The 26,129-nt window shown below is 37.8% G+C and overlaps 1 protein-coding gene across 1 annotated transcript in view; it reads right to left on the bottom strand.

Moving 5' to 3' along the window:
* CFAP47 (cilia and flagella associated protein 47) overlaps window positions 1–26,129 on the bottom strand; it is a gene marked incomplete at both ends in the record, with an annotated part of 304,526 nt that overhangs the window by 269,965 nt on the left and 8,432 nt on the right. Inside the window, 8 exon segments of the mRNA XM_082609208.1 lie at window positions 1,407–1,528; window positions 3,795–3,955; window positions 4,312–4,540; window positions 9,249–9,273; window positions 10,136–10,251; window positions 15,244–15,395; window positions 19,145–19,276; window positions 19,280–19,348. Of these exon segments, the coding sequence (XP_082465334.1) occupies window positions 1,407–1,528; window positions 3,795–3,955; window positions 4,312–4,540; window positions 9,249–9,273; window positions 10,136–10,251; window positions 15,244–15,395; window positions 19,145–19,276; window positions 19,280–19,348 (1,006 nt within the window).

The following is a 26,129-nucleotide window of genomic DNA, read 5'->3' as shown; positions in this document are numbered from 1 at the left end:
GGAGATACTAGAAAGAAGCTAGTACCTATGAATTGTGAGCTCTAATTGAGTGAAAGAACTGTTTTGCAGAGAAAGCAATGTAACTAGAATCCCATAGACAGAGTTGATATTTCTTCACTCTTGGTCTTACTAGCCAATCCTAGACTCTAAGCAAAACCTAGCATCTGTATCTCTAGCCATTGAAAACTAGATTAACTTGCAAGCCTAGAATAAATGTTCTGTCTATGATCAGCAGACAGAGCTCCATATCACCAACCACGGCATAAACAGTAACAGAGCAATCAATTTCTGCCCTAGGAACACAGTTCAACTCTGCTCAATGACATCACTTGTACCAACATGTAAATCTTCTAGACTCTTGACTTGCCATGGCTCATCTTTCTGGATTTCATCTCTCATCTGCCTATATTTTTCTCTTTGATCTTTCTTGCTAAACTGAAGTCCAATTCCATTTTCCTCACTGCAACGCATCCAACATTACCCAAAAATGTAAAAAGTGCCTTGCATCTTTATGTGTGGCCTGAAAAGCACATGCACTTATCAATATCCTATAGCAGGATATTACACTCTATTTACTAGAGCTCTAGTAAATAGGGTGACTAGTAAATAAAGTGACTGTCACTTTATATAGATTCTAAGAGAGCAAAAGGTTGGGTAAAGATGAAATAGGTCATTTGTTCCCATATTAATCTCTAAGAGAAAACCTAGGCTTACAAAGAAAAGAAGGCAGGTTTTTTTGTTTTTTCTTTTTTTACTCCCTTAACTCTACATCATCATGTTTATCTAATGTTATTTTAAAATAATAAAGTTGGGACTTTCCTGGTGGCGCAGTGGTTAAGAATCTACCTGCCAATGCAGGAGCCCTGGTCCGGGAAGATCCCATAAGTCGCAGAGCAACTAAGCCCATGCGCCACAACTACTGAGCCTGCACTCTAGAGCCCGCGAGCCACAACTGTTGAGCCCATGTGCCACAGCTACTGAAGCCTGTGCGCCTAGAGCCCATGCTCCGCAACAAGAGAAGCCACCGCAATGAGAAGCCCGCACACAGCAACGAAGAGTAGCCCCCGCCCACTGCAACTAGAGGAAGCCTGTGTGCAGCAACCAAGACCCAATGCAGCCAAAACTAACTAACTAACTAACTAAATAAATATTTTTTTAAAAAATAATAAAATAAAATAATAAAGTCATCTAAATTCTAACTTGGAAAATTATCACGTAAATGATGCTGAGGCTGACTTTTCTCAACGTGCCACATAAGACGTGTTAAGGTCTCTCGAATGTTTGCATTTTTATTCTAGTCCAGAATTATATATTTTTATTAAACTGCCTCTACAAATATTGCTGTCCAAACTTTTAAACAATTTAAACAGCTATAAATTTGATGATAATGTTCATTTCGTACTTACTTTTGATGGTGTTATTATCATCTCTCAAAAATCCATCTTTACTTCCTACAGACTCAAATCTCAAAAAGAGAGCATAGTCTTGCCTGTGTGAAGGATCATCCTTTTGACCATTAATGATTCGCCTGTAAAAAATCACAATCAGTTATTTCTAAAGCAAAGATGATAACTTTATTATCTCTCAAAAGGGAATTTCAACCCAATACTTAAATCTATGCAAACAGATGAAATTCAGGAATAAAAAGGTAACTGTGATCCATTTTCCAAAATTACTGCACAAGACATTGAGACTTGCCAAAAAGAAGGTCATACTCATATTATGTGAAGATCCAAAAAATGACTTCATGATGATATTTGTAAGATAAGAGGAACTTAAATATACTAAGTTGTCAAGGTCTTGCCTCCAACGCCACTTTCTATGTAAAGGATTTTCTTTCCAGGGAAACTTCATTGCTAGCTAAGGTCTCTGTTCAATTCTCTACAATAGTCCTTCTTACACCAGGGTGAAACTGCAAACCTCTCATACGTACCTGTCTCCTCCCATGGACTAAGCACATATTGCTAGCCACATTCTTGTTAGAGGAGAACAAGTAATTTGGAGAATAAGATTTGGTAACAGCCAAATCTTGGCAGAGGAGGAACGCAAAGGAAAGATGAGAAGAAGGGAAGTAGGACCAAAGACAGAGATGGGTTACATCACAGGCTTGTGCACTGGCAATCTTTACTTGCCTTACCTAGAGCTCAGCTTTTTAGCAGCGGATGCTCAAACATACACACAAAAGGCTGATGTGAAATATTACATAGGAAACAAAATAGCATAGTGAGAACATCTTTAACTAAGACTACAAATCATATTTATTCCTATGTGTTCATGCTAGACTCTCAAATAAAATGAACATGTTGCCATGAAAAGAATATTTAGAATTTCAAAGATTGTGTATTAAACAGAATCTTACAGATTCACCAAAGAAGTTTCCTGCATGAAGAGATGATTAATAAGGCAATTATAGGTTGTACAAATAGAACAATTACTTGATTTACTACCCTCCTTAAATTAAACCACAACTCAGTCTTCATCAGACAGTTGGTATCACCAAGTGACCCTGTTGCCACAGAGAGAAGTACATTAAACATTGCCTTCTTACAAACAAGGGTAAACATACTGACAGTTGGATCGGTTATTGTCACACACTGCAACCTCTCAAGTGTAGCTGAAATTGCTACTATATATTTAAAACAGCATTGCCAAGGGCTTCCCTGGTGGTGCAGTGGTTGAGAGTCCGCCTGCCGATGCAGGGGACACAGGTTCGTGCCCCGGTCCGGGAAGATCCCACATGCCGCGGAGCAGCTGGGCCCGTGAGCCATGGCCGCTGAGCCTGCGCGTCTGGAGCCTGTGCTCCGCAATGGGAGAGGCCACAACAGTGAGAGGCCTGCATACCGCAAAAAAAAATAAATAAATAAATAAGAAAAAAATAAAAAACAGCATTGCCAAATATATTTTCAAACTAAATAATCAAACCAAGTACAGGGAAAAATATACATTGGCAAAAGTCCTAAACATCTGTATGAGTTTCAGCAAGCAAGTGTGGTTGATCCCAGCAGCTGCTATAGGCTTAATATTCCTGATACTCAGTAAGCATTTGGCCCTGGCAGGAGCACTGCATCCTCTTTGGAGGCATCTAGAACATACTGCATGCCCCTGGTCATCACCTGACTATTTCTGCAGGGACAACAAGGTCTTGGTTGAACAGATTGGTTTGCGGCCAAAATCCAAAGCAACCCAAAAATTCCATCACCTCATTTCCACAAGGTCTGGAGAGATTTTTAATTTAAAATGAAGTATTTAGAAACATTTTTAAATATTGTAAATAATATTAACCATGTTAGAAATATTTAGAACCATAATAAGAAAAACTCAATTTGTGCCTTCTGCCAAGTTTGTTTTTTTTAATAAATTTATTTATTTAATTTATTTATTTTTGGCTGTGTTGGGTCTTCGTTGCTGCGCACAGGCTTTCCCTGGTTGCGGCGAGCAGGTGCTACTCTTCATTGTGGTGCGTGGGCTTCACATTGCGGTGGCCTCTCCTGTTGCAGAGCACAGGCTCTAGGCACGCGGGCTTCAGCAGTTGTGGCATGCGGGCTCAGTAGTTGTGGCTCACAGTCTCTAGAGCGCAGGCTCAGCAGCTGTGGCAGCCTCGCTGCTCTGTGGCATGTGGGATCTTCCCGGACCAGGGCTCTAACCCGTGTCCCCTGTATTGGCGGGCGGATTCTCAACCACTGCACCACCAGGGAAGCCCACCAAGTTTTACTATTAAAATCAATCTGATGAATGTATGGTTAATATACTTTCCATTAATAAGTAACATCATAATGGAATTAATTTTTGCTTACTTTGGGCTGAAACAAAATGTAATTAAAATCTTTTGATAAGGTTGTAACCTCCCTTCATTAGGAACATAGGAGATAAATGTGGTAACATCTATGTTCTTTATTTTCCTTAAGTAGGTTAGATTATTTAAAGCAACATCTGTTCTTTGTTGAACATTTGTACCCTGTAATATAAAATGAGAAATAAAAGAGTATTCAGGCAAAACACAAACAAAATAAAATATTTTAAGATGAGGTCATAAAATAATTATTGAAATTCCAGAGTCTAGATATAGAGAATATGTATGTTTTAAAAGCAACGTACATAAATTTGATCAAGGCACCTCATAAAATTAAAAGAACTATTGAAAAATTGATAAGAACAGATATAGATTACTATCAATGTCAGCCGAATTTACTGAACTTTTTTAGGTCACCCTTGGAGACACATGAAATGAAATCATATCTATCTTCATGTTAAAACATATTTAGAAAAATTAAACAGCTTGTTGGTTATTAGTAAGTTACACTACTTACTTACCAATTCTTCTCCAACAGAATCATCTTGCATTATGGCTACCCAATTTATAGGTTCTGGGCTATTATTGTATAGAAGTGCATGTTCAATCTTTGACATTCCAAAGAAAACAGGACCAAAGCTTATGCTTTCCAACTTTTTATCATTACTCATGTTTAACAATTCAATCATCTGCTCAACAACATGAGCTTTGATATTCAAGAATATGTCTGGGCGATCTCGCAAACTCACTCTACAAGATAATGAATTATACATACATATTTTAATTAGAATTCTATGTATTTTATTTTTCTCCTAAATGTTTATATAAACAGAAATTTTATAAAATCACATAATAATTAAAATTCAAAGGCCTAAGAGCAGTTCCTTTCACATATGTGCCAGAGATTGTCATATCCTTCTGTCTGTCTGAATCTGCAAAGTAGAATAGCATATGTGCAACCTAATTCATTGTCTCCAGGAAACAACAAAGATGGAAAACAACCGCATGAATTGACCCCAAAAATCACTTACTGATATTTCCATATCACCAATGATTTACATGGTCACCTCTAGTTCTAGAATTCTGAGATTCTTTTCTCATCCCATTCCCCCAAGTCCAACAGCCAACTTCATCCCCATCCTAATAACCCAATTCCCTACAAAGTAAAGTATCTCAGAAAAACTCCACTTCTTTGCTGAAATGAATATCCTCCCTCATAAAACTTCACTTTCCAGACTAATTTGAATTCACTGTTGCAACTTCCCTCCATCCCGCATTTATCCCTCTCTGGCATAAATGCAATCCTTTTGAATCTCACTCTGTCAGATACCACAGATCACTGACCAATTCACAGCCATCACCAAAGTCCTTAACTTTGTATCTCTGTCACACTGGGCATGGTTGATACCATCTCTTTCCACATCTCCCCTCCCTTAGCTTTCTTGACACCATACTTTCACGGCTTTCCTTCTAACTTATTTAGACTCTGCCTTCTTATTCTTCTAAGACTTGGATATTTTGTAAATTCTATGAATAATGCTACTTCTCTCCTACTTTTTTTTATACTCTACCCTCCTTCTCAAAGTTATTTTCAACATTTCATGCTTCATCTACATCTTATGAACTGATGACTCTCAAACCAATATACCTAGACCAAATTTTTTTCTGGGACTCAAGATAAGTAAATCTAATAGGTTCCACAGGATTCTGCAAAGCAAATCAATTCCAGCATTCCAAAACAGAACTCAAGATCTTCTCTCACAGACCTGAACCTCCTCTTACCTTCCCTTTCTATAACCAGTCACTAAATGTAGTCAAATCTACCTCCATAACATATCTCCAATCTGCACACTTCTCTCCCTCCATACTCCCAATTTGTACCTTAAATGAGGCCTTCATTATTTCTCTTCTGCTTTACTATTAGAATTTCTAGTCAGGCTATCCACTCCACATCTGTACTCCTCAATTTTGTACACTGCTATCAACATGACCTTTCTAAAATGCAAACTAATCAAGACACTCCCATCTTAAAACCTTCCTGAGATTCCACTGCCTTTACAATAGAACCTAAGCTCCTCTCGGGGCTCACAGCTGTTTCTCTAACGTTTTTTAAATTGTGACCTTCAGTTAGAAATGCATTTTACATTACAATGCAGAACACACACACACACACACACACACACACACACACACACGAAACAAATTTTACAAAACGCCACTTGCCCTTACCATGTGAGATGCATTCTGATGTTTTCAACTTCATTGTTTTAATACTGGTGGTGACCCATTATAGTGACTGCACATTCTGCTAATGAACTGAGATATATAGCATTAAAAAATGCTGTCCTGGGCTTCCCTGGTGGCGCAGTGGTTGAGAGTCCGCCTGCCGACGCAGGGGTAACGGGTTCGTGCCCCGGTCCGGGAAGATCCCACATGCTGCGGAGCGGCTGGGCCCGTGAGCCATGGCTGCTGAGCCTGTGCATCGGAGCCTGTGCTCCGCAAAGGGAGAGGCCACAACGGTGAGAGGCCTGAGTACCGAAAAAAAAAAAATGAATGAACAACCCATAATGAAAGAACATTGCTCAATCTTTTAAATATATTAAAACAGTGAGCTCACAAACATTACTGTGTCTTATGTAACTTTAATATCATTAGTAATAATGAAATATTTGACTGGTTTTTTAATTGCTAACAACAGGAGCAAGAACATCATCCTAGGAGAAGGGTGTCATTGAAGAATTTTTGTCATCAAATTTTCATTTCTTTTTAGATGTGAAACTGACTGATGTGTGGAGAATGAACTAGAAGGAGATAAGAGGTGACTCCAGACAAATAATTTAGGTTGATGTAATTATAAGGCAAGAGAAGATTATGGACTGTTGTAAAAAAGTGACAATGGGACAGAGAAAAGTAGGATTACTCACACTATAAGGAAGTGAACAGACAGGATTTAATAGTTGACTGAGTAAGGGGGTAGAGGGTGAAAAGGAGGGAGGTGTCAAGGATTTGCCAAATTTCTGACTTGGCCATATACACGGTGGTGACATTCAATGAAAAACAGAAAAGGAGAAGTTTGAGGGAGGCATTGAGGAGTTTAGTTTTAGACGTGTTAACTTTGAAAAACCTGAAGGAAATGCAGAGTCTTGTACAGACTTCAGTGAAGTAACAGGAATGGAAGTGATTGCCTAGGGAGAGCATGGTGACTGAGGAAACATGAGGGTCTATGACAAATCCTAAGGAACACTCACTTCTAATGTACTGAAAAAAGGGACAGCAGTCCACAAAAGAGAATTAAGGAGGAGGGAGAAGAAGAATTCTAACATCAATAATGAATATTTACTGAACACTTAATATATGTCAGAGAGTGTGCTAAGCATTTTATTAATCATCACCACAATTATAGGAGGAAGGCGCTATGTTTATCTTTAACGTATAAGGGAGGCAATGAATGTTTGGGAAGTGTAAATTCCTTGCCTGGGGTCTCCCAGCCAGTTAATATTGTAACCAAGATTTGGGACCTGGAACACCTCACTCCAGGTCAAATCAATTAAATAAAGGCTTATTGAATTCCTGGTATATGCCTAACATTGTGTTATGCATGAAAAGTATGTTGAGATTTCATGACATCAGTTTCCATGAAAACAAAACAAAAAAATGCATTGACAATAAGCAGTGGGTGCTTCTCTGGGTAGTTAGAGAGGATTCAGAGGACCACTCCTGGGTCTGGTCCAATTTAGCAAATTTTCTGGTTTACAGATGATGCCAGGCTTTTCTAGACAGTGATGTAGAGAGATGATGCTGACGATCAGGGGAAGGAGGACAGCAGACATTAAGAGCAAGAGAAAGGTCATATATTTGGGGCAAAGTAACCCCCCAAAACCTAAAGGAGTCCTAAGGTAGCTGTTCAAACCCAGAAATGGTGTGTAAAGATCACACTAGAGACTTTAAAGACTATTCTACATCGTAACACAGTAGTAGAAAAAGTACCCAAAGATTCAAGAGGAGAAGAGGGAAATGTGTGTAATTCAAGGCATGCTAAAATAATGTTTTTTCAATCTTCAATGATAAAAACTGAGAAACAATAAAGACATAAAAGAGAACAAGGAGTTCCCCAGCTCACAAAACACTAATATTAGAAACATCTTAAAGATTAAACCATGTCTTTTCAAGATGAAAAGACAAGCACTACTTTGTAAATTTAGGAAACATTCTTATAAGGGGCAAGACAACAAAATGTATTCAACAACTTTCAGCTAAATCTAGGGATGGTTACTCCATAATAGACTATTAAAATAAAACATCATGAAGTTGTTACGTAAACTCTGGCTTCTATAAAACTGAAGATAATAACCTCAGTGACACTACCAGAGAGAGAAAACAAAGCTATACAAATCATGAATCTGCTGAATGTGGCTTTTTAATGTCCTCTTAAGTGCACATATACGTTTGTAAACACTTGATCTTTGACTCTAAAACTATAAAATATTTGTCACATAAAATCCTTTTTGAAAATTTTATTAAAATCATCTTTGGTTGCTGAATCTATTTTCTGCCTAAGTGTTTTTCTTCATGAAAATACATTATAATTCTCATGAATATTTATATGTTGTGCTTGTGGGTAATGAGGACTTTATGACACTTTACGGGCACTTGCTACTGTGAATATAAAACATACTATCAGTTTTGGTAAGGGTGGAAAAAATAATATCATTCAACTCCAGAAATGAGGGACAAAGTCAGCACTAAGAAAATGTGTTTCATTGATAACAATTTGTTTCAGTTAGTAAGAGTAATTAACATTTCATAATACTCAATTATAATTTACCAATATAGTATTAACTACAAATACTATGCACACACAAAATATTAATATAATACTAAAAGTCAATGTGGATTACTTTTCCTAAAATGTAGGGACTCAGGTCCACACATATACTTTTATTAAGTAAAATAATATTAAATATTCAATTAAAATTAAAATTATGTATTTTTTACTTACAGAGAGTTTTTATAAGTAATAAAGCTGTACAATTTGGTGAGATTTTAGAATAAAGAGAGGATATGATCAAAACTTTAAAGATTTTGGAATGGACAACAGTTAAGAGAGATTTTGGAAAGTAAAAGAATACAAATAAAATTCTCTCAATTACATATCACTGCTCTATAACCAGACAATCTAAAGGACCATACAGCCCATAGTCAATCACCATAAGAGAGTTCATCCTTAACACTGGAGTCAGACCACAAATGAGCCTAATATTCCACAGTCTGACAGGCATCAGAAATTCAGCCATTTAAAAATCAAAGCATAGAAAGTGAAATGAATAACATTCAGTGAGTAACAACTATCAGTTTTATTTGTTCATATCCCAGAAGAAATCAGTAAAGTGACAGACTGCCTTTGTCTTAATAATTCCCACTGCTCATTCAAGCAACCCCAAAGAACGTCCTCACTTACTGTAAAACGGGTTTGGATTTAAGACCTGTTTTATGTATCCAACAAGCAGTCTCAGAGAGAAATGCCCTCCCTGTCTGGAGCTAGTCCTCATCTCAGCTTGGGGAAAATGTTAGTCTTATCATCCCAGATGCTGACCATCCAATCAACTGAATGACAGGATAAGTGATTTTATGTCTACAGTATATCATCAATGAAGAGTGTGCATACACACATGCGTGTGCACACACACACATAGTCACAGGCACACCTATGCCTTTATGGAAACTCTTAGGTCACAGTAAGAATGTCTAGAAATAATCCAGTATGGAGAAGAGAGAAGCAGTTTTCCTTTCAACAAAATGTTAGTAAGAGCCTTCTAGGGATCATCATGTGAATTCAAAGTTGAATATGATCGAGAAAAAGAACAAATAGTTACTGAGTGCTTGTGATAAGTCAAGTACCATATTACAACCTTAAGCACAGTATATTTTATTAGCCAGTTTATAAATGAGGAATCTGAAGTTCAATGTCCTTAAAGATACTTGCCCCAGATCACACAGCTAGTAAGGCACTGTGTCCTGATTCTATCACTGGAAAGCTCTAAGGACTATGTCACTTCCATGACACCACCTTGCCTTCTATCCTCAGGGAGATCATCAGTCATCTGAGAGTCAGGTTGTATTAATAAGAATCATAAGGATGTAGATTCATCTTTCCTGATATTACCTATAGTCTTTTACAGTGATCCTACTTAAGGACCTTCAGTTTTGAGCTTTTTCAAATAACATAATTTTTTTGGAGGGGTAGGGTGAATCAGAGAATCCATTAATTGCAGAAGGTATATATTTCAAACAGTACCAATTTTCTTCCAAAAGTATAGGTTAATTTATATGACAGAAAGTATTTACCTGGTACTCTGCCATGGTTAATGATATTAATCTCTTTACAATATACTTTACTATTGGCAACCAATGTCCCAAAATTAACTTCTGACTCAATTTCCAGTTGACAGGATAGAATCAACCTAGAAGAGGAGAAAAGAGGACCATATGATGAATTTTAACAACTATAACCTCATGGTTAAATCCACAGGGGGACATATATAGATATTTTTATCTTAACTCCTAAAAAGATATTTCAGTTTCCTTATAGGTCTGCTGGTGGCACATCTGTCAGTAAAACAAACTGTAAAATAAAGACATGAAAAAAAGATAATGAGACACATTTTAAATAAAGAAATCAGACTTTATGCGTAAGTACATGGTATGCCTTCCCAAGTACTCACCTTGAGAGGTAACCCACACATCTCAATATTTTTGTAGCTCAAAATATATTTGGAATTCTGTTTTGGAATCTCCAACTAAGCCTATAATACATTCTTTTGCCCCCCCGACCTCAAAAGGGTGCAAGTTATCTGAACAAAGTAAACTAGTTTGGATGATCCAAATCTGATGAAATAAAAGAAGCTGTGATACTATAAAATGTCACTTGGGGACTAAAACAAGGTCTAAGAACAAAAGGATACAATTGATTTTCCATGTGTGTCTCTAATTTAAAGGACTCACTGTAGCGTATCTGTAGCATATGTTTTCATAAGCATTTAAAAAATCCATTCTAATCCTAAATACACATCTCATAATGATATATATATCTGGATAATAATTTATAGTTTATAAAGCACCATTAAGTATATTATCCTGTTTGATATTAACAAATTTCCTGAAAGGTAGGTAAATATTACGGCTCCTAGGTTACAGATGAAAAGCCAAAGACTTAAAAAGCTTAAATGATTTATCTAAGGAATTATTTGGATATAACGTTGGGGAACTTAACCTTGAATCCATTTTGTTAGACTTCAAGTACATTACCTTAGAAACCTAACAACGATAACAACAGCATCAGTAATAAATATAGTAATAACTAATCTTTATTGAGTCCTAAGGTTATATGCCAGACACATGAATTAAATAGTTTACTCCACTTAGGATACAACCTCCAAAGCATAAATGCATACATACATACAATCATATATACATGCAAACACACTAAAATTCATAAATAAAAATACCTGAACAAAACATTCACAAATACTGCCTATACATTGGTGGTCTGGGCCTTCTTTCTGGGATCTGTGTTTATATGTGTTTGTGTATTACTGGATAGGTACAGACATTGCAGAGATCAGCCAGGAATGTCCTACTTATGCTGCATAGTCTAAGAAATACCCATGTTCTTCTCATAGAGATTGTAATTTTGTGACAGGAAAAGATCAATGACCTTGTACATCTCTTTACAATATATTTATATGTGTATACATAATTGCATTAATAGTTTACAGGATCTAAAAGAGGAACCAGTTACACAAACAATATAAGATGTGAAGCTGAACGTTTTTTCAAACTTCTTCTCTAACTAGATGTGGAAAAGTATCTTAAGAAGAATTTCTTAAGAATCTTCACACACACATACACACACATATACACGTACATACATGCATATACATATATATGGTTTAACCTTAGCATTAAGGGTGTGGTAAAATGGCAATATATAACAGTTTCTCTGGCTTTCCTACTGGTTTATCTTCTCCTTGTATAAAAAACTTTTTCTGGCCCCATATGCACCACAACATATCAAGACAGTTGTTGACCTCTGAGGACAATAAAGTATCTAGCCACCTATCAGAAGAAGGGCCTCTTTACAAAGCTACAGTAATCAAGACAGTATGGTACTGGCACAAAAACAGAAAGATAGATCAATGGAACAGGATAGAAAGCCCAGAGATAAACCCACGGACATATGGTCACCTTATCTTTGATAAAGGAGGCAGGAATGTACAGTGGAGAAAGGACAGTCTCTTCAATAAGTGGTGCTGGGAAAACTGGATAGGGACATGTAAAAGTACGAGATTAGATCACTCCCTAACACCATACACAAAAGTAAGCTCAAAATGGATTAAAGACCTAAATGTAAGGCCAGACACTATCAAACTCTTAGAGGAAAACATAGGCAGAACACTCTATGACATAAATCACAGCACGATCCTTTTTGACCCACCTCCTAGAGAAATGGAAATAAAGACAAAAATAAACACATGGGACCTAATGAAACTTAAAAGCTTTTGCACAGCAAAGGAAACCATAAACAAGACCAAAAGACAACCCTCAGAATGGGAGAAAATATTTGCAAATGAAGCAACTGACAAAGGATTAATCTCCAAAATTTATAAGCAGCTCATACCGCTCAATAACAAAAAAACAAACAACCCAATCCAAAAATGGGCAGAAGACCTAAATAGACATTTCTCCACAGAAGATATACAGACTGCCAACAAACACATGAAAGGATGCTCAACATCTTTACTCATTAGAGAAATGCAAATCAAAACTACAATGAGATATCATCTCACACTAGTCAGAATGGCCATCATCAAAAAACCTAGAAACAATAAATGCTGGAGAGGGTGTGGAGAAAAGGGAACACTCTTGCACTGCTGGTGGGAATGTGAATTGGCACAGCCACTATGGAGAACGGTATGGAGGTTCCTGAAAAAACTACAAATAGAACTACCATATGACCCAGCAATCCCACTACTGGGCATATACCCTGAGAAAACCATAATTCAAGAAGAGTCATGTACCAAAATGTTCATAGCAGCCCTATTTACAATAGCCCGGAGATGGAAACAACCTAAGTGTCCATCATCGGATGAATGAGTAAAGAAGATGTGGCACATATATACAATGGAATATAACTCAGCCATAAAAAGAAATGAAATTGAGCTATTTGTAATGAGGTGGATGGACCTAGAGTCTGTCATACAGAGTGAAGTAAGTCAGAAAGAGAAAGACAAATACTGTATGCTGACACATATATATGGAATTTAAGAAAAAAAAATGTCATGAAGAACATAGGGGTAAGACAGGAATACAGACACAGACCTACTAGAGAATGGACTTGAGGATATGGGGAGGGGGAAGGGTAAGCTGTGACAAAGTGAAAGAGCGGTATGGACATATATACACTACCAAACGTAAGGTAGATAGCTAGTGGGAAGCAGCCGCATAGAACAGGGAGATCAGCTCGGTGCTTTGTGACCGCCTGGAGGGGTGGGATAGGGAGGGTGGGAGGGAGACGCAAAAGGGAGGGGATATGGGAACATATGTATATGTATAACTGATTAAATTTGTTATAAAGCAAAAAATTAAAAAAAATTTAAAAAAATTAAAAAAATAAAAATAATTTTAAAAAAATAAAAAAAAATAAAAAAAGAAGAAGGGCCTCTTGACTCCAAATGCCCTCTGCAAGATGAGTTACCAGTTGAACCCTGACTAAGGATCAGAGTTGAAGGAAATTCTGGAGAGGGAAATGACCAACACACTAATGCCAAGTACCAGTGGTCTCCAAACTTGGGGATGCTCTGATAGCTAAATAAATACCTTCCAGTGATGCAAAGGAGTAGCTTATTCCTTTCCTAACATGTGTCAGCTGTTTGACTCCTATGCAGAATGGGATGTTGTGAGAAAGCAGAACTTCTCAACAACACTGAGAACCCAAATAATTGCACATCTAAATTTAGTTTATGAAAATGAAAAAATGCAAGGGAAATTATAAAAAGACATATCTAATAGCAATATTAATATTAAATATTAATATTCTAATATTAATTCTGCTGGTGCTAGACAGAGACAAAAGAATAACGCCTATGGAATCATATCTTGCTGGGGAAAAGAAGGATCATGCATGTATATATGTGAAAAAAAAAACCAAAAATTTTAACAGTAGCTCTAACAGGTAATTTTATAATGAACAGAACTATACTTATTTCAGTATAAAATGAATAGCACAATGTCCTGGTCAAATAAATTATTTGTATTAAAGTTAATCTGCAAACCAGTTACTTAGTTCTGTATTATATTCATTATATCAGTCCATATTTTTCAGCCAATCTCAAAAAAATACCATTTTGATTTTTTTGAAGCCAAACATCTGCATGATTTCAAATTCTGTGAAGTAAATATGACAATAATTTAAAATTAAATTAAAATGTGAATATGGGTCCACAATAATTCATTTAGGAATACATCCATCACAAAAACAGAAAGTAGAAGGGTGGTTACCAGAGGCTGGAGGGTAGGAGAATTGGAGAGATACTGTTTAAGGGTACAAACTGGGAACTAGTAGATAAATAAGTCCCAGAGAGCTAACATACAGCATAGTGATCATAGGCAACAAAAATGTATTATAAACTTCAAAGTTGCTAACAGACTAGATCTTAATTGTTCCCACCACAGGAAAGAAATGATGACTATGTAATGTGATACTGGTGTTAGCCAACCCTATGGTAGTAATATATTGCAATATATAAATGTATCACATCAACATGTACACCTTCAACTTACACAATGTTATATGTCAACTGTATTTCAATTAAAAAAATAATAATAACATAGGATGAGAAGGAACAATCATTGAAGAGGTGTAGTAGCAGGGAAATCAAGAGAATAAAGTGGCCCACAAAGGCAGTACTGGTTAATTGTGTCTAATGCTTCTGAGAAATGGAGTAAGATAAAGACAAAGGAGGTACCAACAGACTGGCAATATGCAAGAGTTACTTCACTGGAAAGCTGGGGAAAACAGCCCCTCTGGAGTTTGCTGGAGTGAGAACGGAAAGTAAGATTGTAGAGAGAGCAAAAATAGCATTCTTTAATCAATCTTGCTATCAAAAGGTACAGAAAACATGGTGGAAATAAAGTAGGGTGCAAGTTCAAGGGGAAAAAAAGAAAACATGCAATTGTTGGACATTTTTTTATGATTTTAATTTAAAAAATGGAAAACTGGTCTTCCATTTGTTTTGAACACTACAATTTGCTAAAAATTTGTTCTTTAAGTTCAGGTGTAAGGAAACTGTAGATACAGAAAGCTCTATTAGTCATAGAAAATACAAAATATTACTATGACCCTTAATCTTTGAAGAGTGCTCAAAATATTAGCATGAAATATGACGAATACATACCCAATTAGAAGGATCTCTATTGTTTTATTTCCTATTGAAATAAGAAGTTGGTCAAAAGTGTCTTCATTCTTATCAGGATGATATTCCACCATAGCTGTTGTCTGAAGGCCAGAAGCAAGTGCTTTATCCAGATTGGTCCAAATCAGTTTGAACTTCAGTGGGAGGAAAAAAAAAATCAAATTATACATCTTAAGTCCTAATAAGAAAATAGTATGAGCAACTGTAGTTAGGAGTATACATTATTTCAAGAGATATATCAAGACATAGGCAATATTCCTGCCCTAAGGGCAAAGACTTAATGACCATATCTATACCTATCAGATTCTAGATGCTTCAGATATGCTTTTAATGGTACACAAACTGAAACTGAAAATGAAGTCAGTCAAGAAATATGTAAATGCTCATGGGCTCCTTTAGAAGTATGAGGTACTAGAATACAGAAAAAAAGGGAAGAGCAATCTAATGAAAATGTTACTCAGTCTAAATACATACACAATATAAACATGAACACATACATACAATCATAAATACATATAGCATTTTACATACTTTCTGCATAAAGGACTTGGACTTCATAACTTGGAGGAAATATAAAAAGGAATAGACCAATGAGGAAAAAGAACTTTTGTTCTTGAAAAACATTTGCTAGACTCCAGGAAAAATCTGAAGGGGGAAAGAGGAGAACTGCTTTGTGCTGAGTATGTCTGGTAGGTGAAGCATTCGATGTCTATTAGCTCACTTAATACACTTCTACAGCCCTGTAACGCTGATATTAAGGCTCCCAGTGTAGAGATGAGAAACTGGGACCTGTAGGTGCAATTAATACCTAAGGTCACTGTGTCAGTGAGGACTCAAAACACACATCTGTCTGACTCTAAAACTTAAGCTCTTTCCCTACAACTAGAAAGAATCTCCTGAATATATAATCTCTTTAAAGAAGTAGACTATATACCCCTTGAAAATTAAAATAATGTAAGCCAGGGACTAATCAAGTGTCATATGAGTGATGCAGACATAAGTATCATGAAAATCTGTGAGAGGACATGATTACTGTGGGCTAAGAAGGAGTACACTCAACCCAGGCTTAGAGGATGGATGTAAAAGGTGGAGAAGAAGCAAGAAAGGTGCTCCCTATGGAGGCGGGAGTATCTCAGGCACACGCAGAGAAAAGAATAAGCAAAATAATCTCTCAGTAGGCAGCTAATAAGCTAGCCTCGCTGGGCAAAGAGCTTCAATGAGTAACAACGGAGGTCAAGTTGAAATTAATTATTCAGGGCTTTTAATGTCAGACTGAGTCTAAGCAGGGCTTTCCAGCAATGAGAGATACAGAGAACTGGAGTGATGTGTTGATACCACTGGTCTGAAAGCATCATACTTCCAGCAAACAATGATTCTGACACCTCATAACTACCACAGCCCAACTCTCAACCCCCATCCATCACCAAACAGTAAGAAAACAAGGGATAGATTATGCCCCACATAGGTCTTTGGGTGCTGGAAGTCCACATAACAGGTTTGACCACCTTCCTTTAAATAAGAAGGGCAACTAGTACTTCAGCAGCATGTGCCCAAACCACAAGTTTCTCAGCGCTCTGAGTGGTCTGCAAAGGTGTGTAAGGCACCACCCCTTCTCTTAGGAGCTTATGAACTGACCATTGAGGTGGAAGTAACACTTACCAGGAGCCATCTGGATACAAGTCCAAGCTATAACGAATGTCTGTAAATGCAATTAGTATCCAGTAGGGGAGAAATAATTTGGAGATAATATAAGAGAAGACTTGTTTCAGAAAATGAGAACTCGCTTTGACCCTAAAAGATGGGTGGGATTTGGAAGGCGGTGATTCTTGCAGGAGGGAGGAATGAAAACATGGGTCAAAAGAAAAGGAAGTCTGAGCCATGGGGGTAAGAGGACAATTACAAGTAAGACTGGCCTGACAGAACCAAAGACCACACGAGTCAGCAAAACACTGAAGATAAGGACTGTGTCTTAATTTTCTAACAGCAACCCACAGTAGGTGGCATTAGCACTGCATATGGCACATAGTGGGTACTCAATACATAGGCAAGGCAGGATCTTGGAAAACGGGGTGGAAAACAAGCACTGCTGTGTGTTAAGAGAATCATTTCCTAAATAATTACAATAGTGATGATGACAATGCCCTTTACGTAGCACCCTGTTTTTATTTTTTCTTTCTTCCTCCAAGACAGTTAATATACTTTTTGCTAATCTATCCCTTCCCTAATTCCCTTTATGCCTGTGAAGGACCAGGAGTGCATATCATGATCTTGCAACAGATATTGAACTCATGGCCTTGGCCTCTAACTAGTAAACCTGTCTGGCCATTCTCTTGCCAATGTCAAGACCTGTGGTCTAAATAAAAACCACAGTAAAACTAATTATGTTATTTTTCTTCTGACTGCATAAAAACCACCCATACAAGTGTCTCCTGGACATCCATAAAATAGTGTTTGCCCACATCTGGGATTTGCTGCCAGCTTGAGTTTTAAAAGAAAATATTTTCAGATATACATTCAATTGTTCAATAAATATGTAGAGTTAATGAAATAATAAACTTTTGCCCGAATTTTACAGTGTTTGGAGTAATCAGGTACTTCTTGATTTAAAGAGTAGTTAATAGTCTCTGTGATGTACACTTTTATTACAAAATAAACACATTACTATTGTTAAAACATGTACATACAAAAATCAATAAAGAATGATTCCATTTATATAAAACTCAAGAACTGACAAAATTAATCTGGTTCATTACAAATTAGTATAGTGGTCACCTCCATGGGGTGATTACTCCACGTACTATAGGGAACCTTCTAGAGTGCTCTAAATATTCTATGACTTGATCCAAGTGGTGGCTACGTGGAGATATATGTATATAAAAATTCATCAAGGTTTACTTTCAAGATTTGTGCACTTTAGTGTAGGTAAACAGTACATCAATTTTCTAAGTGTAAAAAGTAGAACATAAAAGTCCTTTTTCTCATTGCCCTCCTAATCACTACCGTACATTTATCTATATATATACAAACAAATATGTGTGATTTTAATTAAATCATAGATACCTTTCCATTTCTGCATATAGAAGTCCAGCTGCATTCAATATCATTATCATTAGAACTACCCCACAAAAAATGCAGTTATTCATCACGTACATATCAAAAATTCATTTCACCTGTCCTATATCAACCTTCCCTAAGAACAGATGATCACAGTAAACTAATATCCATCCATTTACACAGATAATCTAAAACAACAGTGAGACAGAGATGAAGTTCTGTCAACTTTTAAATCAGAAGATAGGGATAGCCTCTCAGAACATTAATTTTGCTGATTATTAGTACTAACTCCCTCATTAGTTTCTAAGTCTTATGAAAGCAGGACTCTCTCCATTTTACATCCCTAACACTTACTGCCTATTTTGTAGCAGGTTCTCAACAAAGGTTTGTTAGAATACGAAACAGTAAACCTTTCCACTATCCTACAGTATCTGGAGTAACAGACACTTTATGATCCAAAGGGTAGTTAATAGAGAATCTGTTGCCATAATTCTACAGTATCATGAAGCATAGATTCTGGGCTGTTAAGAGGAGACGGACGTGAAATCCTCTTCCCTTCTTTCCAAACTCCCAATGAAGAAATTGGGAGGTTCCAGATCGACTTTTCTCCACCTTGTCTCCCAGCCCCAAGCAGAAAGGAAAAAACATCAAAACAAAACAAAAAGGCCAGCACACTAAATTGCCGCTCCCCAGGAAGCTCAATCCTGCCCGCACGCCCCGCAGGAGCCGGGCGCCTACTCCCCAGGACAAAGCAGGTGCCCAGGTGGGTAGGCATGCTCGGACGGCGGCCCTCCTGAGGTCCTGCTCTGAACACCCCTGAGTGTGTTACCTGTGGCTTGACAGGCTCCTGAAACCGGATCTTCTGGCTGTATCGGCCGAGATTGTGCACGGTAATTGGGAGGCGGTAGACCCTCCCTGCCATCGCGTCCAGGAACTTCACTTCCGACGGGGTCACCCACAGCTACATATCCTTCTTTGGGGTCTCCAAGTCCCAGGCCATGAGTGAGCTCCTCCCGGACTCTATAGCCGTGCTCTAGGTATCCCGCAAACCTTTGCAGATTTGACTGAGGATTAGTGTGGACGCCGTTGCTAGGCAACCGCCAGACGCTGATTGCTAGCCTCCAGCCCAGCCGGCTTTGGCGCCGCCCAAGCTGAGGGAGTGGGCAACCTCAACCGAAGCTGCAGGCGTCTGGCGAAAGAACCCCAGGATCGCAGGTGTCATCAGAGGAACCGGAAAACTTGCTTTGGTCGCCGAAATCCCAGAGGGATCTCACTTTGCCATTGGCTGGCAGGATTTTAAGATGTCACTGGCGGGTTGGGCACTTTCCTAGACCTCTCTTAAGATTAAGCTTAAAGAGCAGTGGAAGTAATGTGCCCATGGGGTCTATCAAAGCAGCAAGATATAACAGTAACGGAGGAATTCAATGGAAGCAGAGTCAGAGCCCCCTAGGTGTACGGCTCAGTTTCCTTTAGGCTAGCGTTTCTAAAAATCTAATAGCAATTCTCTGGGTCTTTTGTTAAAATGCAGAGTCTGTTTTCAGTAGATCTGGGGCAGGGCTTAAGAATCTGAAACACAGTCCCAGGTGATTCCAGTGCTGCAGGTCCAGGGACCACACACTGCATAGAGAGGATAGGAACTTTAACTAGTCTAGGTGTAGAGGCTACAGGAACTTTTTTTTTTTTTACTTTTTAAATTTATTTATTTATTTAATTTATTTTTGGCTGTGTTGGGTCTTCATCTCTGCGCAAGGGCTTTCTCTAGTTGCGGCAAGCGGGGGCCACTCTTCATCGCGGTGCGCGGGCCTCTCACTATCGTGGCCTCTCTTGTTGCGGAGCACAGGCTCCAGATGCGCAGGCTCAGTAGTTGTGGCTCACGGGCTCAGTTGCTCCGCGGCATGTGGGATCTTCCCAGACCAGGGCTCGAACCCGTGTCCCCTGCATTGGCAGGCAGATTCTCATTCACTGCGCAACCAGGGAAGCCCCTATAGGAACTTTAACTACTCTAGGTGTAAGTTCCTTCATTTGTGAAACAAGGTGCTGCTCAGAAGACTGAGATCAAACATCTTCATAGCTAGATGAGCACCTTTCCAACAGGTCCAGATTCACACTGCCCAATCCCTACTGTCATCATCCTTCATCTGCTGTGATGGTCCTTGGTTTCTAAGCATATTAGATGAGTGGTATTTCCCTGCCTTAAATTTGCCTCTTATCATAACTTTACAACAGTTTATTCCACTGACCTTTATTATCTGGAGCCAAGCACTGAAGAAATGGCTTCCCCCCACTCCTTGTTTTAAAAACTATATAGAATTCCCCACTCACATTAAAATTTGTATATAATTCAGTGTTTTCATTTCCTCCTTGCCACGGCACATGATTTTCACTCTGAGGGCACTAGCTTTTCCATCTGTTGGCCAAACAGTTACTCATCCTTCAAGATCTAAATATCCTTGTAGAAAACTTTCCCACAATTGTTTTACAAGATTCTCACAGTACCAAGATGATCGATAAGTTATTACTTCACTATAAAGTAACTATAAAGAGAAGCTTTAAAATTTCTTGGAATTGTTGTCGTCAATAGTTGAGAACAGTGGAAGTAGCGGTGGTGGACATTATTATTTGCAAATTCTTATGAAATGATTGATTAAAGGCATCTGCATCATTTTTCAAAATTCTATATATTTTGACTTAAGAAGTGGGAGATGTGAGTCACACCTGGATTTTTATGCTAATCGCTACTATGATATTACAGTACAAACCCAGTGCATATCTTGGAGCCCCTATGCAGGACAATTTTACAGCACTGAGAGGACAATAGTGGCCCAAAGAACTTGACTGCCCATTCTGGGCAGTAGGCAATTTTGGGGTTCAAGTCTAGACTTCTGTGTAGATCCTAAAGATACAGTGATGCAAATCAAATGGAGAACAATTTTGTTTCCCTGTCCATTCATACTCTCATCAACTGTGTCACATAGCTCTCTCCAAGTTCCCCAAGCCTAGAGCTGAATCCATTGCCCTTAGTAACTATAATTAAGCCTTCTTGATTTTTTACCTACTTTATCTACCTTAAATGTAAACTTTAGATGAAGTAGTCTAACATTTGCATTACTTGTTTAACTCCAAAATGTCTTGTCCAATTTCCATGATCAAACAATGGCCATATAAAGGCATATTTTGGTGAACTGTAAGCTGTTTTTAGCCAAAATTTTCAACTATGCATGATTATGTAGTTACTTTAAGGCTGGACAAATAACATAACAACAAGAGATTTTTACATAACAGTAATTCAAAAGATAAATAGTACCTTATATATATCATTTTCTAATATCATTTTCTTATATATATCATTTTCTAATATAGCTTCATGGAGAATAATGCTCGTTATGTACCGTGGATGAAATGTCTGTGTTCATCTTTGTTCAGATTTCCAAGGGAGGATGGTTGGCAGGACTTCTGTATAAAAATCAAAGTAGGCATTCTGACTGGAATACTTTATATATTATAAACAAGGCTAAATTTTATTCCTTATTATAATAAATGGTGAACTATACTATAATGGGGACTTGAAGGTTAAGCAGAGACACGCTAAACGTCCACTGCAGACTTGCCATTCTTCTACTCTGAATTAATTTAAGAGAAAAAACGTAACTCCTATCAATTAACTATAAATTTTGCCATGTGAAATAGACATCAGAAGTCCTACTTCATACTTAACTAGTGGAAACTCTAATGGTGGGTAGAGTTTCTGAACACTAAGGAAGGGGTAACAATGAGGAAGCAAGCGAAATGATCCCTAGTGCAATTTTTGGATGTTTACTTCTAGACATGTTTAAGGGACCGAAAAAGTTGACGAAAAAGGGAAAACAGTGGATATTACTTTCATGATTTAAAATCTTCAAAAGTTCAAATTATTTTTTGAAAAGGGTCTGAATGAAGTCCAGGAAAATCTATTACAGTGGTTAGAGTACTGACTTAGAAACAGGAGTTACTGAAAGAGGGTAAAAAGAACTTCTTTAAGCAGAAGAGTATTAAAAGTGTGGTAACCATTGTGTTTATAAAATAATTTAAAAGTGGAAAGTATAAAATGAAATTCACTAAGATTACATAGGATTAAAAGTTCTTCCAGATAATGGAGAGCCATGCCAATAAGAATAGATTGATGAGACTAATGTCTGGATATAGTAGAATAGCATGAACTGGATGGCAGTAACATAAACCAACAGAAAAATTATCCATTATTTTCACAAGGCAGTTAGTGAATGACAGAAAGCCACCAACTGACCCAGGTCAAAGGACACAAGTTCCTCTATCATTAATAACAAGTGTGTCTTACTACACACAGACATCATTGCAGAGATTGCTAATTGTGCCTTGGTATCCATTTTCCTTTTCTTTAGTGGTAGAATTTTTAGATAACATACGGCTGTACACATTAAGACTACATTTTCTACATTTTACAGCCTCCTTTCCTGCTGAATATGGCCATGCAAATAAGTTCTGAGTATGAGTAGAACTGATGTGTGCTGCTTCTAAATTATTCCCTTCAAGTAGTGCCTTAAAATCAGGGGAGATGCTTTCTCTTTCCTCTTATCCTGCTTTTCTGGCTCAGTGTAAGTATGACAGTGGTTCATCTGATCACTTTAAGGTAAATATAGTAAGAAGATAGAAGAAGCCTGGGCCCTGAAATTGGATAGCAAAGCCACCAACCCAGCTGGGATTTTTATTTGGGAGACAGTTAAAACTAAATCTTGTTTAATCCACTACTGGTTTGAGCCCCTTTAGAATAGCTGAACCTAATCAATACAGACAACAACACAAGGCAGGAACTCAGAAGGACATGTTTCCATGAAGAGGACCAGTTTCAATAACACTATGCTAGTAGACAGAGCTTTGTAACTTTTACAAAACCTTGTTTTAGCCATCTAAAACTCCTACCAACCCTTCTCACCACCAAACTGCTGTGATGACTCTGCCTTTGCCCCTCATGCTTACTGGGCACAAATACCTGGTGTCAAATAATACCTTTGCTTTCTGAGTAATTACAGGTTACTGAGTGAAACAATGAATTAAAAGTCAATTACCCAGTATAATACATCCCAGCAGAACAGGCCTCACTTGACAGTAACAGGATAGTCACTACTGCATTATCTCACCCTCCTTCAGGACCATCTCCCATCCTACCTGAAGTGATGTTGATCAATCTCAAGAAAGATTCAGCAGAGTTGGATAAGGACATCTAAAGGAATCAAGGAGAAGACAAACAATCTAAAATAAAACAATCTAAAATCATGAATTTCCAGTATGAAAATATGAAGGGTTAGGAAAGAACTCGGCTGAATTTATAATATATTTTTGCTTTTAAATACTTTTTAATGCTTTCTGCTTTATGGCTTCAGGATTTTAAAAAAGTATTCTTATTTGCTCTTAGAAAGGCCTTCCTTATACACAAGTTCTTCCATGGTTTCTTCTGGCATTTTATTGTTTTGTTTACAACATTTACATCTTACATCCATATGAAAGTTATCCTGGTATAAAAGTTAGATATCAATCCAGAAAACCCCAACATCATTTATTGAATAATTTCCAATAAGAATTTCCAAATACGGGCTTCCCTGGTGGCGCAGTGGTTGAGAATCTGCCTGCTAATGCAGGGGACACGGGTTCGAGCCCTGGTCTGGGAGGATCCCACATGCCACGGAGCAACTAGGCCCGTGAGCCACAACTACTGAGCCTGCGCGTCTGCAGCCTGTGCTCCGCAACAAGAGAGGCCACGATAGTGAGAGGCCCGTGTACCGTGATGAAGAGTGGCCCCCGCTTGCCACAACAAGAGACAGCCCTCACACAGAAACAAAGACCCAACAGAGCAAAAATAAATTAATTAATTAATAAACTCCTACCCCCAACATCTTCTTTAAAAAAAAAAAAGAATTTCAAAATATGGTCCCTCAAAAGTTTTATTTAGTGCTGGGTTAGCTGCAGTTAACAACTAAACATAAATTCTCTCAATAGCACTTTCCCTTGTTTTTACCCTGGGAATTTCTTGTTGAGGTTCAGTACTTCTGTCAAATACATTATCACTTTTGTACACTGATTTATCTATTTTTTTCTCTTCCATTTGTATTCATAATTGCATTTCTCTGTTATCATTTAGTATATCTAGGAAACTGCTTGAAATTTTTTATTAATAATAATTACTATTCTTTTAATTATTTTCCACTCTTTTTTCACAGTTTCAACATACTCTTCATTTCTGCCCATTCCCTTTGTCCTACATTTTCAATTCCATTTTCGTCATTTCTCCCTTTAAGTTTATGCTTTTGCTGAAGTAAAAACTGCCATTTCTTTCTGTTCTTTTATTTGAGTTCAGTATTTGATTGGTGAACCACATAACACCAGGGCTTTAGGCAGGGCTAGTCTCATAGTATAGGCTTTGTATCAAATTTTATTGGGCTATAAGATATTGATGTTTACTGAAGTATAAAATGTAACCACCATTGGGGCTTCCCTGGTGGCGCAGTGGTTGAGAGTCCGCCTGCCGATGCAAGGGACGCAGGTTCGTGCCCCGGTCCGGGAGGATCCCACATGCCATGGAGCTGCTGGGCCCGTGAGCCATGGCCGCTGGGCCTGCACATCCGGAGCCTGTGCTCCGCAGTGGGAGAGGCCACAACGGTGAGAGGCCCGCATAATGCAAAACAAAACAAAACAAAATGTAACCACCATCAAATCAGGACCTGATAAATGTGACTAGTTGATGGCTGAAATCAATGTGAAAAAAAGCTCCAAAGGGGTGATTATGAAAGGTATCGTTCATCAAATGATTTAAGATTCTTTCATTCCTCAACTCATTTATACCTCTATATGTACTTTATTTTCCTGTTTGACCCCAGTGAATCCCAAAACCCCTTTGGTGTTACTTATTTGAAATAGAATTTTTAAAAATCTGTTTCTAAAGGGCTTATGAGACTGGCAAAATGAATGAGAACATTTAAAAAACCCATTCTGTAACCAAAGGGGAGGAAAAACCTGTAAAACAGGTAATGAAAAAATCTTTTCAATTACTGGTTCTAAAAGAAATATGTATCTATGTATATATGATTTGATTATTCATTTTCAGTATCCTTTCCTTATCTATAAATTTATAAATAGCTGATTTTTCATAATAAAGAGCAGGTCTCTAAAAGGGCACTTTTGAGGGACTTGCTTGGTGGTCCAGTGGCTAAGACTCCGTGCTCCCAGTGCAGGGGGCCCGGGTTCGATCCCTGATCAGGGAACTAGATCCCACATGCCGCAACTAAGGGTTCACATGCCACAACTAAAGGATCCCACATGCCACAACAAAGATCCCGCAGGCCGCAACTAAGACCCAGCCCAGCCAAATAAATAAATATTAAAAATACGTATAAATAAAAGGACACTTCTGAGGCTAAAGTCTGCCAGGAATTCCAGCAATTACAACTTTGGGGCAGGCATGGGGAGGTGAGGGTGAGAAAAGGAAGTTCTGTTCCTGTTAAATAGCTGGAGAAAATATAACTTGTAGTGTATCCAATTCCATCATATAAGTCAATGTTGTATAAACTACCTTTTTCAACCCTGTAAGCATATAGCAGAAACTCTCTCCTCTGTCCTCCTACCCCCATGAAGGAGCTTTTGAAAGTTTTCTTATTTTCTCTCTCCTTCCTCATCTCCCCAACCCTCCCTCTCCCCCTTCTCCTCCTTATTACCCTTTCTTTTTTAGCTTAACCTTCAATAATCTCTCTTGTAACCAGATTTACATGCAGTTTTCACAAATGACAGACATTTCTTTTATATTAATA

The sequence above is a fragment of the Mesoplodon mirus genome (assembly GCF_964341445.2).
Source record: "Mesoplodon mirus genome assembly, chromosome: X".
Taxonomy (NCBI): Eukaryota; Metazoa; Chordata; class Mammalia; order Artiodactyla; family Ziphiidae; genus Mesoplodon; species Mesoplodon mirus.
Note: the sequence above shows the minus strand (reverse complement) of the source record. Positions and strands in the feature narration are given on the sequence as shown.